The sequence below is a fragment of the Syngnathus floridae genome, chromosome 11, assembly GCF_059516105.1.
Source record: "Syngnathus floridae isolate MCC-2025c chromosome 11, RoL_Sflo_1.0, whole genome shotgun sequence".
Lineage (NCBI taxonomy): Eukaryota > Metazoa > Chordata > Actinopteri > Syngnathiformes > Syngnathidae > Syngnathus > Syngnathus floridae.
The window spans coordinates 10,957,459-10,970,523 of record NC_142423.1 but is presented as its reverse complement, the minus strand read 5'-3'; the positions used below and the strand labels follow the sequence as shown (position 1 = coordinate 10,970,523).

Here is a 13,065-nt window from a genome sequence, read left to right as displayed (position 1 = left end):
TTTAATAGTTGTTTTTTTGAATATGCATTGGTAAATATAATTTAACTGTATTGTCTAATTTTTAAAAGTTTTTTTTTTAAGTTCCACAACTTCTTGGTGACGTAGGTAAAAAAAAAAAAAAAAAAAAAAAAAAACTCACGTTCCTCCAGCACCTGTCACCGCTCAGCTCCCGCAATGAACGCTCCGCAGAGTCGAAAAAAATCCGTACTAGACACCATGCTTGGCGTGTTTCCATCTTGAGTGGCGTGCAAATTGGGGTATAAACTTTACCCAGTTTTTTAAACCTCCCGCCTGGTGCCAAAACACAAAACTACTAGAAAGGTATAAAGTGGCGTGCAGAAAGGACTGTCCTACTCTTGTTGATTGACAGCTGGGTGACACCAAGTTCACTTAAAAGGGGGAGTCGGCTGTCCTTATGACCAATCAGGTCATGGAAAATTTGAATATGTAGTTTAACATTATCACATTTCATCCCAACTATTATATAGAAATGGATAATTTTACGTTATACACACTCTAAAAGCTCAGGGTGGATCATTTGTGAGGATGTCACAAGGTATTCCCCCGGTTTCTGTGTGCCTTTGGTCTCGCCCAAACTTGGTCCAGATTTGAGTCGCTTGTGTTTTGCTATCCGAGCGCGCTGTGCAGGAGGTGAAGGATCGCCGGTGCCCTCTCCACGTCGGGCTGTCAATGGCTTTCTGGACCTATTGCATTTGATTGCCCGGGCCGTTTTTGAGTGACCACGACCATGGATATTCTATGGATATTATGGACCTTGCCGGTCGTAATAGCTGTTGAAGGTAAGCACGCGTTTGAAAGAGCTGTGTGCATCCTCGTGCCGGCTTTTGACGTTGCAGAAGGTCCTCGGTGACCCGTTGCAAATATGATGAGAGATAAATATGAGACGAAATGCATTTGTTTTGTTTTCATTTTCTCCAGCCATTTTTTAATGAATGTAGTATTTTTGTAGCAATTGTTATGCAGCGGACAGCAGCTGATGAGGATGATGACGGTGATAGCGGTAGTGACAATGATGATGATGATGATGATGATGGAGGGACATAAACATGCCCGAGCATCCTCCAGTTTTAAAGACACAGATAGACTTTTTTTTTTTTTGTCTAAATACGTGCAAAAAACACACAAAAAAACCTCCATGCAAAATCGCTTCTTTTGTAACCTGCGCAGATAAGTAGTTTTGCAAGCTCTTGCGTATCGGACTTTTTAATGCTGCTTCTGATGTTTGTAATATTTTTATGATGCACAATTCCATTTACACAGTTTGTTAGTATCATATGAGCTACAGGGGTTGGGAAGCGTCACAACCTGAAAAATATCTTATACCGCCAATATACAGTTGTGCTCATAAGTTTGCATACAGAATTTATAATGCGTAAAAAAAAAAAAAAAAAAGCCAAGTAATCAGCCATAACACGTTTATTTTATTTGGGATTCAAAGTAAACAATATTTTTTGATTTGTTCATTCAATTGCTATAATTTTCCCCCCAAATTTGGTAGCCATTCACAAATCCTTCTATGGTGCATCAACTTAAAAGCAAATGTAAAAGAAGAAAAGTTACAGTAGTACATTTGAATCAATGGTCAATTTTTCCCACTATGGTGCGCAGTTATTTTTAAACTGTTTTTCTGTTTTTATAGAATTTTATGTTTTATGCAGTGACTTTCCCTTTTTCATTACGGGGTCGGTCTCGTATTCACACATGTATACTGAAGTCAAATTGCCTACAAATATTTGTGGCAAATGTAAAATGTATGCGCGTCACGAAATGTGTGCTATAATTAACAAAATTTAATTTAGGGACATTTTAAATGGACATTTGGCAATTTTTTTATAGCCTACAACTCAATTTAAAGTACGTACTAGTAATATGATTTGGAGCCATAGGGGTTGGAAAGTGTCACACTAATAATGAGAAGTTACGATAAAAAATTAGTATAAATAAAATAAAAACGTTTAAGCTTAGTTGCACATATTGGCATGCACACCAGTGTTAAATCACTCACTGGATGGTTTTTGCCAATGTGTGTGTGTCACAAAATTTGGCAAAATATATATGACAGCTGGCATAAATGGAAAGCCATACTAACAGACTGAGTTATTATCGCATTTTGCATTAAGGAATGTTTTACCCTACTGTGCTGCTTAGCAGCGAGAGAACACTTGTAAACATTGCAACTAAAACTTCTGTACCGTTTTGGCGACATGGTGTCGGCTTTTAGCACTAAATGTCCAATTCGATTTGGTACCGTGCAGTGAGTGATGGACAGTGATCCTCCTCGCCAACGGTCCAATGAAGTGACAAAAGATGGCTTACGTATGAAAAATGAAGGGTTGAAAAAGAGGTCACTGGAGCTTTAATCTGAAAAAAGAAAGGAAAAAAAAAATCCCGACATGCAATGGGAAGTGAAGCCTCTAGTGGATTGTTTGAACATTGTTATTGTTGACCTCCTTTTGGGTACTTTTTAATATTGCTTAAAAAGTAGATTTGTTAACTGTTTGCTGCTTGCCTGGCTGAACAATTAACACTGCTGGTTTGATGTGAATCAAAACTTTTAGTATTGATACATGAAATCAATGCACAATTTGTCTTCGCTGGCCACATAAGATGATGTGGCGGGCCATATGTGGCACTCGGGCCTTAAGTTTGACACCTATGCTATTGAGTGTTCATAGTCACATTCATCAAATAATTTTGTACAGTTATCGAGAGGTATTATGATGAGGAGTGTTGCATTAATTCACTTTAGGGAAACCGTTGATGTACCGGCCTTGATTTATTTGACGTCACCGAGACCACGTCGTGTCGTCGCCTCAATCAGTCGCAATGTGGGACAGCTACAGATGGCTTACATTCGATCCTTCTCTTTCAGAGGCGTTTGATTCATCCCGGGGGGGATTGAGGTACAGCACTAAATTGTTGATTAGTGCTCATGTGAGAAGCCACGTGGAATTATTGGTTAACCCAGCAGGAAAGGAGCGGCCGTGTTTCAAGATTAATGGAGGTGGAACGACAGGCAAATAAGGCGAGCTTTGTCAAACATGTCCAGGAAAACACACAGAAGATTTATCCCTGCTTGGGTTTCGGGCCCGTTCATCATCATCAGCGTTTAGTTGACAGCCGTACTAACGACAACGCTCTTCGAATTATGTTGAGTTGGAATTCAGATTTATACATGCCCATAAAACTGCAGTAGCGTGTGAAGTTAAAAGTGGGGTTGGGAATTCTCTAGGTGGAATCGCTTGTGTTTTCCAATTGGCCTTCGTTGCGGTGCTGCAGACATTTTCTGGTTGGGTTGGTGTTGCCGTGATGCGGCAGCAGTCTGCTAAAGGCCAGTATGCAAGTTCTTATTGGGATCAGTAGGTCTTCAGATTCAGCGCTCCCTCTTTGTTTTTCTTTGACGGAGCCAGAATGGAACCAAAAGCATTGATGACCAAATTTGAATAATCACTTGGTCGGGCCAACTTTTCCTATCTTTGTTAGAATAACATGGAGGCAATCACAACTGCGCAGAAAACTAGTCATTTTGATCTTATGCCAGCGATGTGTGTCTGGTCTCGATAGTTTGACGTGAGCCGAGCCGGAAGCGGCTTTAATTTGTGCGGTGTAGACAGAGTAAAATATGACGGTACACAATTCGCATAGCAGGACATTCATTTATGATGGATTATATTCCTGGCGTTTCAACACACACGATGAAAGTTACTCCTACCAAGTTGGTAAAGACTCTTTCATATGTAAATATTTTCTATTTTGAACCGGAATTGTTATGTAAGGATTGGATTTGTTAGTGTGACACGAAAGCATTTTGTTTTGAGTCAGGGTATCAAAAACCCGACGGGGGCAGGCTCCAAGAAATGGGATTAGAAGAAGGTAAAAATGAGTGAGCGCCTATATACCATTCGGGGGTTTTCCTCAGTGGGCCCAATGAGCAGATGCGGCACTGGCGCGCATGCCAACCACCACAGTAGGCTTTCACAAAGAATCTGTCTCTATTCAAAACCTAATCCAAGCTGCTCAGTGCCTCGGTATTGTCATTTTGCATGCACAATCTCAATTAGAGCTGCTACCGGTTGTTTTTTCCCTTGAAGGAGCTGTGCTGTATTTCACAGGCGTTTATGGATACCTTTTTTATTTTGTTTTAGAGGGAGATCAAGGTTGAGTATAACTAATTACAGGTTTGCTGTTGCCAACGTTGCACAACATCACAGACTCCAGTTCGCGGGCTTGTTTGTTGTACGCGGTAGACCTTTTGTCGGGTTCTCTCGGGCTGTGTAGTGCGTAATCAAAGCTGAGAAAGGAAAGGTGGGTGTGCTCCTTGAAGTCTTGCCAGAGAATTGCCATCCCGCAGGTTCCGTCCCACCAGGGTAGGATGCACTCTTTGGCATGGGTTCCGTGCCTTCAGCTGTCTGCTACTGACTGCTGCGGTCTGCGCTACGCAGGCCAAACCTTCAGGCGCTTGTATCTTTAACTGTTCCAATCCGCATTGATTTGCCCTCAAGACTTGGTGCTAAAATTACCGGTAAGCACACTGAAAACAGTAACGTCTGAAGGAACAAAATATTAGATTAAAGAATAATCATGTGTCTTCAAGTAGAGGTCAGGATAGTGGGTTGTTGTTTTAATAAATACTTTGACATCTTTATTACCGACAACATTCTAATTAATGAACACAATGGTAGCCAAGACTGTGCTTAAAAAAACTCCAACCACTTACTTTATGGCATTTTACTTTTTTTTTTATGAGCAATAAAACCCGTTCCACATTGGACACACCACAAACCACCATGATTTGTCCTTTTAGAGACTCAAATGTATTTGTCTTTTGTTAATTTATTATTTCACCATTTATGATGACGTTCAATAATGAGAATGCAATAATGGCTTCCTATTAAGCGCAAGTAGCTGCGAGCTACAAATCTCTATAAACTCATGATGTCATTAAAACATAACATTGGTACTGGACATTAAAATTAGCATAAATCAAATACGTATTTTTGTCGAGTTATTTTTTAATGGCGATTACGTCCACCATTTTGAGTCTTCACAAGATTCAAGACTCAGTTGAGGTCCTATGATCACCAATGGCCACTATACGGAAACATGTGAAATGAGTCACATGGCAATCAACGTTATATAATAATTCAATAAAAACAGGGTTCAACCCGTTAAAATTAAAGAGGCATTAAATCCATATCGGGCGCTTGGACTTGCAGTGTAAATTCAGCCGAAGCGTATTCATGTTTCACTCATTTTAGCAGACACATTCTGCCAGCTTAATTTTCATTCAATGTTGAACACACATATAGCAAATGTAGCACCCCCTTTCCACTTTTCATTTTTCATTAGCGCTTATAAATTAGGTCATCTCAAGGAAAATCAGGCACGGGTTGCCATTTACCCCTCATAACAGAACCTCCTCGGCTCGGGAGTTTCAGGAAGAAGATGACAACAATGGGTTCGGCGAATTTGTGGACTTGATCTCAGAGGCCGATTTGTTCTTGTGTGCTTTTGGCAAACCAAGTGTTCCAATTGTAGGTTCGTGACTAAAGCTATAATGCTGTTATTGTGCTTGATATGCTGATTAAGTACTTCATTGGATACTCCCACGCATGAGATGAACCTACACTTGTAATGCAATTCAATTTGATAATGTCATAAAGGTGCTACTGACACTTTCAGTTTCCTATTCAGGTCATACTGGAGTGCGTCACATGGTGTGCTTCTGTCTTGTTGCAACACAATATGTCAATGTCAATCGAGTTCTTTAAGTGAATACGTTGAAATGGAAAAAGAGCTGGTGTGCTGCGCAAGCGTATCGGCTTACCGTTAACTCGCTTTTAATAATTTAAAATAAATAGTCTCTCACAGAAATGCGAATCTCAGAGGTCTGCAGACAGATACAGTACGACATATTAATTCCAGATTTTCATGTTGAATGATATTTTTGGACAAGTTGGTTTTCCAAGGGGGTTAGTCTCAGCGGCGTGGTGTTAAGTTTGCGTAGCACATTTGACGTAGACGAGGCGACATATTCAAATAAACATATGAAGGAGAAATGTTCACTACCTCTGCATAACCTCCCCAAATATTCTCAAAGGCATCTGGATCTAGGCTATTCTTATAGCCAGCTTCGTTAGTGTATGCTAATTAGCGAGGTGCACTCTCTTTCCTGTGCCTTGTTTATTGGCGTCGCGAATAGATAATATTCGGGGGAGATGATGTATTTTCTGTGTTTTTCCCCCCCCCCCCCCAAAACATGGAATTGAATGAACGCATAAATAAATAAATAAAATCAATAACACAACCTTTCTATAGTGGTTGTTTAGAACTAAAATGGCCTTCTTCCCATGTCTTTTTGGGTATGCCTTCAACCTCAAACTTCTAAGTGAAACTGGCTCTAGGGGCTGGATTGTCAAAGAATACCCAGCAGAAATTCTTCTTAGAAGGACCATGTAAAATGGCCAAAATGACCCAAAAGTGGTCACGGGAAGAGGAAAATGGCAAATTTCCCATCTTGTCTTTTTGTGCTGTGGTTCTTGCAACATTTTTGCGGCTATATTCATGACAGACATGCTTCCTAAAGTTCATACTGTGAAATGAACCTGCCTTCGGGGACTGAATTTTCCCCAAATCCCTAACAGTGTGGCTTGTCTCTTCTAAGCTGTAGAAAAATAGAGTGAGGGAAGCACAGGAGGGAGCGAGTAGCCTGAGAGAGGTCAGACCTCGTTTTGGAGAGCCCCGTCGGCACACACACACCCCAGGTACCGGGACGTCGGCTTTTATGCGCGCTCGGCGAACACAAACCCGGGGCGGATTAGCAGTCGGGGCTCTCAATGTCCCCGGGAGCGCAGCCCGTCGGGCCGAGACAAAGCCAGTCTGATTGCATGGTCATCTGCATGACAAAGAGAGAGTCTTTTTCTACCTGAAAACGCTGCCTCGGCACACACGGCGTACGCGGCACATCCATCAGCGACTCTGGAGCCACGTGACAACTTCCCTTTTGTTTCCACTCTATCTCTGCCCCTCTCTCCGGCCCATATGGTCTGTCCACTGTGACCCCTCCTTTACTGACCTTTCTCATTGGAAACTAATCTGCTGCATCATTGATTGATCTCCGCTGGAAGTTAAACGCTCTGTGTCATCTTCCCTCTCCAAAACAAAACCTAGTTGCGCTACCAGGGACGCACAATTTTCCGTGTTATTGTTATCTTTTGGACAAGTTGGTTTTCCCAAGGGGGTTAATCTCAGCGGCGTGGTATAGAAAAAGTTGCTTTGTTAACTGCATACAAAGTTGGCTATTTATACGACCGATAATCTGTCACAATCCCATTTAAAGGACCTTTTGTCTTATTTTTCATCTGCTGGCTTTCTTGCTACAACTCGTGAGTCAACACTCAATCGTGGGAATACAATTTGTATTTGCTTTCCTTTTTATATTTGTTCCATCTAAAATTAATCAGCAGTTTTACAGAGCATGGCTCAAAGAACTTTTTGGAATGTCTATCTGTCCTTGAATGCAGTTTTTAGTCGATTTTCCCACGCGACACAGCATATTTGGACTATTTCAAAGCGGGCCATAGTCGTAACTCTCGCAAGCCACGGCGAGCCTACTTATTTGTCCTCTGAGCTTGCACCACTTCAGAGCATAACAGCTTTTCCTAGGAAATCCAAAATGAAGAACTCAGCAAAGATTAAATCTCAGCGGCGACTAATAAATTGACGCCTCGCTGCTCTTATTGTTATTTTGTATTCAGCAAAAGATGATGAATGCCCCGTTCGGGTAGAGAAAATTTCCAAGAATTTACATAAGCACTTATCCAGAGTGGGGCTTTTGTTCATGCACTCTCTCCAAACAAACCGTCTGTGTTAAGTTTATCCTCGTTTCCAAGTACGGTGAATGATTCCAACTGGAGTAAGCGAGTATAAATGGTGCCCACGTTAATGGAGCTGGCAGAAATAACACCGCAGACGTATCCAGGAGGGTAACGAGCACAATTTCTGCAATCACACTGCAGTCGTGAAATAATGCGGCTTTAGGAAGCTGAAATCAGGTGTACAATGAGGGGGTGGCGCGAGCCTGGCTGTCTTCCCTACCATCCCCAGGCAGGCGGGCAGACAGGCAAGCAGGGCTTCTTTTCTTCATAAAATCACAATGGATCATTTCGAAGGGCAGCTGGAAAATCCATAGAAATTCTCAGGAGACCCGCTGCGCCTGTGAAATCAATAAAATATATCCAGCAGAGACTATTGAGAGGAGTGAATGTCGTACAATCAGGCCAAACATTTCGAACATTATTATTCATAGCATCTAAATAGGCTTTTGTTCCACACACGTGGCCACGGGTGTCATGTTTTTGTTGCTCTTGTTGTTGTGTTGTTCATAGCACATCATTGTTGTTTCTGATTGAGTTCAGTTTACCTTGTCTTCATGTAAAAATAATACAGAAATAAAATTAAGTCATATGTTTGATTCCGACTGTATAGCCGTGAGCAAAAATATCACACTATTAAAATTAAAGCTTTAATATGAATTTTAAAATTTTGTTGAAATATTTGTGGCAATATAAATTACTTTTTTCCACTGAGCACAATCTGTTTTAAAGAAAATATAGAATAGTTTAATACTTGCATGACAGAGCGGTCGAAATGTTATGTCAAAGAGCTGCCCATATTGTAATTGTTCATAATGACAAAGCAAGGGCCGCTAATTTCAAATCTGAAAAATCATTTACTCTACTTATTTCGCCTACAACATCATCGTGTAAAGTGGTAAAAAAAACACATTATTCCCTGATGATTGTCTCACCTCCAGCCCACATCGGTGCTTTTCTCAGGCTCGCTTTTAATTTCAAAACAAAACATCATTTGTTGTCGTTTGACTGACCTTTCCATGCTGTCTCGATGCACCATTTTCATTTGTGTCAAGCACTGTAATTTTTGCCTATCGCCCATGGAAATATTCTAACCGCTTTTATCACCACTGCTTCTACTGTTTTATTCCCAGTCTGCATGGGGCTCTATTTCTACTCTCCCTAAATGTCAGTTTACGCAAGACAGCCGCCGTTGAATCAAGCCATTTGCATCCCGCCGAGCAAAATGCAACTTTGATACAAGCAAGTCAAGCATCTGCCATTTGATAGATTTTTTTCTTATTATTTTTAATAGATCAGAGCGGAAAGATCACTCTTAAACCTCACAGCTGCGTATTCGCTCAGGATAGTCTTTTAAAGCAGCATCCAAGGGTTGGTTCCTTAAATGACTTTGATCAGAAGGGAAGGAACGTGCTCGAATTTGGCCACATTACATGCGAACCCCATTTTAAGGTTGGTCTAAAAGCAAAAAAAAGTGTTTATGGATTGGAGGTCCTGAAATGCAAACTAATATCATTTAATGGACCACAGACAAAACCAATATAAGAACATTTTTGAAAAATTGTTTATCAAAGCATTTTTGATTGTCCAGCCACTTGGTGGTTAGTTGAATTGCGATGAGGTAAAAAGCTTTGTGGAAAAGTTGCGTTTGGTTTCTATCAGGCCTTTTCTGACTTGACTGGAATGGAAGCAAAATGCCCAAACGTGTCGGAATGTGCTTTAGCGCTTCGTCATGGTCGACACTGTCAGTAGTTCTTTGCGTTCCATTATTTAAAAAAGGAACACATTTGTTGCCATAAGGCTATTTTCTGGAGACGCAAAGCGATCAAATCATTGGCTCACCTCCATCCATCCATTCCTCCACATGGCAGCTCGAGCGATTTCCAGTTGAGATGAACACAGAGAGAAGGAGAGAATGCGAGTCTTTGCTTCAGACGGCCCTCGGGCGCCCTGACTCTTCCACTTTTAACACAATGAAAAGGCTATATTTTGCCTCGCTGAGCAGAATGGAAAAGCTCTGGCTCGTTTTTACGCTTCGCTTTGACTTGTCTTGCCACGAGATCAGAGAAACGGCACATTGGACACAAACGGGGGATCCTTTGATCACACTGCCTCCAGTAATGTGTGTTTTTTTGTTGTTGTTGTTGAAATACAAATTTAGCTCCAAAATAATGTCGAGTGGTTGAGCTGTGCTCCGATTATAAACATGGATTAATCTGGGTTTTCAAGCATGCTCAAATTGCCCTGTTTTTATACACACTAACACACACTTGTGTCAACACCTGCGGGCTGTGCTTGTACGGGCTGTTTTTTTTAAAAACATTTTTATATATAATAGCACTGTGGCACTAACATGGAAATCAGAGGCCCGGAAGCGGGATTAGTCGCATTTAGCAGGTGTGAAGCACGAGTCGGGGTGGCTCAAATGACACAAATGTTCCTCAGTTGTTTCTTGTATGCGAAACCACAACAATTGCTAAAAGCAGAATGAATTGGTGCACTAGTGGTTAGCACACCTGCTTCACATGTATGAGGGTCTGGGTTCAAAATCTCATTCCCCGTCTTTATGTTTGAGAGTCCTTGTGGTACTTTGGTTTCCTCCTACATTACCCAAAACAAAATTCTGTTAATTGTTTGCAGTTGAAAATCAATTAGTGGCGTTTTGCAGCAATTGAGACAAAACGGAGAGCAATGATGCTGTTGAGAACTATCATAGAGTTAAAGTCAAAGTTTGCTTTATTGTCAATTTCTTCACATGTCAAGACACACAAAGAGATCGAAATTGCGTTTCCTACTATGTATATGTACATATATGTATATATATGTATATGTATGTGGACGTGTGTGTGTGTATGTGTATATATATATATATATATATATATATATATATATATATATATATATATATATATATATATATATATATATATATATATATATATATATATGTATATGTGTATATATATATATGTGTATATATATGTGTATATATGTATGTATATGTATTTATATGTGTATATATATATACTTTTTGCAAGTAGTACACTTTTATTGAAATTATTGGTTAATTTTCTGCATGGTCGGTCAAGAAAATGAGTTGAATGGCCATTCTTAATTGTTGTTGAGTACCGTGGCAAAAGGGGTCCAAGTGCAGCTTCACCGCCCCAAAGGAAGTCTGCTAAACTCTCCCTCATGCTGTTGTTGTTGTATCCACTCATGTAGCTGGAGGGCACTTCTCAAGCGTTCGCTCTCATCGCGCCATTTCAAAACATTTGCCGCCATCTTTATCTCCATTGTCTTATCCTTCTGGGTACTTATTCTCCAACAAACAGAATCATTGGTTCCTTTTTTTTTTTTTTCATTCAGCGTCCTGCACCTGTCTCCCACCCACTCGTCAACACCACTCCAAAAAAAAAAATGCTAATGTGAGAGCAGAACTGTCCCAACAATACATCACTTTGCGTAAATACATATGTTACCAGTCACTTCATCTTGGGATGAGGATGTCATTTAGTCGCAAGCTGTCCGGAATGACGCAAGTGTGCCGGCGACCATTTTTTATTTTATTCTTTTTTTCAGACAGCACCAGATGTGCATGTTGAGTAGTGTTTTTTTCTTTTTCATGCGCTTGAATAGCAGTGTCAGATGCTCCAAACAGGAAGACTTAAGTCAGTTTTACAAAAAGTGAAAAAGGGGTGACAACTGTAGGGTTCCATTTGATTGCCTTAATAGCATGTGTCCCAAATCGATCGCTGATGACGGCTCTTGACAAAGTCAGTCCGAGAAGAGACTTTAAATATAAACGTGTTATGCCTGAGATATCTCGCCTCACACGTTCTTTTATGTCGACTGCGGCAGCACCTGTCTTTGTCTGGTCTTTTCCCTCAAGAGCATCTTTTGTTTTCACCGCAGCTCTGTTCAGACAACGCCCTGGCTCAGCTATCCATATTTTCAATTTAATTGAGGCAGGACCATTCCTCTGTTCACTGTTCATAAAAACTGGCCAGAAAAGGCTGTTGCTTGACAGCTTTAGTGGAACAACACGTAAATCTTTTTACAGTATATTTACGCCTGACAAGCAAGGACATATGCTCACCTCCCCAAAAGTATTGGGACGGACAGGCCAATTAGAAAACATTTGGTTTAATGAAAAACACGATCAACATTTCATTATTTGTATTTCAATTTTGCTGTTGATGGATGGAATATTTATTTTGTCACCTTTTTATTGGATGGCACCTTTATATGGTAGAAATGTAGCCTACTAAACAGTCCTGGCTTCTTATTCCTCTGGAATTCACAATAGTACTGAGAACTACCTTGATGAGAACAATTATCTGGGTCACACAGAAGGACACAATGTTTACCCTGCCAGCAGTAGCTTGTACTTTTTCCAAGCTCTCCCGTGCTCGCTGCGCCTAGGTCACGAAAGTCCAAACCCCAATCCTCTCCATTTGGCCCAATCCCACCCTTCCTCACCGTCCAGTTCCTCCCACTGCAGCCACAGTCCATATTTTGCTGCACACTCGGCCATCATAATCCAAAAACACGCTTCATGGGAGAAAGGATTTATGCATATAAAAAGCGGTTTTACGAGAGGTTTAATCGCAGCGATCATTGTCTCACTGAGGACATCTTTAGCAAGCGCCGTGGTAACGGGGCGGCGAGGAAAGTCGAGGTTTGGGGATGTGCGGAGAGAGGGCGTGTGTGTGTGGTATTCCGCATGGCTGTCATTGCTCATGCCCTGGAGAAGACGCAAGTTTGTGTCAGGCGTAAAGTATGGCTGGATTTAGCGAACAGGCATCCATTATACGGCGGCTTTACAGTGATATCATTGACTTACCGCCGGCGCCATCAGATTTTACTCTGCACACATCTTGGCTAAAGACCGATAGGCCTGCAATTAAACTCCACTGAGAATGATACTCCATTGCCCTCAGTCTGACTGCTGGTGGGAATCGAAATAAACTTAATCATTACCCTTTTGTGTCAGTAGTATTATTCCTGTTAATGTCGTTAGCTTTAATTTCAAGCTTTCATCGAGGTCAATTTGGCCCAGTTCAAGGAAACGTACTAGAAAACACCTGGTATGAGCTAAAGCTGCGTTTTGACTTAAGGGCGTGTTTTCGGGATGGGAATTCCGCATGGACAATCTATAACCTCCCCGACA

General features: G+C 41.0%; 1 protein-coding gene across 4 annotated transcripts in view; it reads left to right on the top strand.

Moving 5' to 3' along the window:
- The first annotated feature begins 642 nt into the window (after nucleotides 1-642).
- LOC148391057 (ephrin type-B receptor 2) overlaps nucleotides 643-13,065 on the top strand; it is a 90,937-nt gene continuing 78,514 nt past the window's right edge. For all 4 annotated transcript variants that reach the window (XM_088389245.1, XM_088389243.1, XM_088389244.1 and 1 more), the window contains exon 1: nucleotides 643-800. In XM_088389245.1, coding sequence (XP_088245371.1) covers nucleotides 749-800 — 52 coding nt within the window. In that variant the 5' untranslated portion in view covers nucleotides 643-748. The remainder of the gene's footprint in view (nucleotides 801-13,065) is intronic.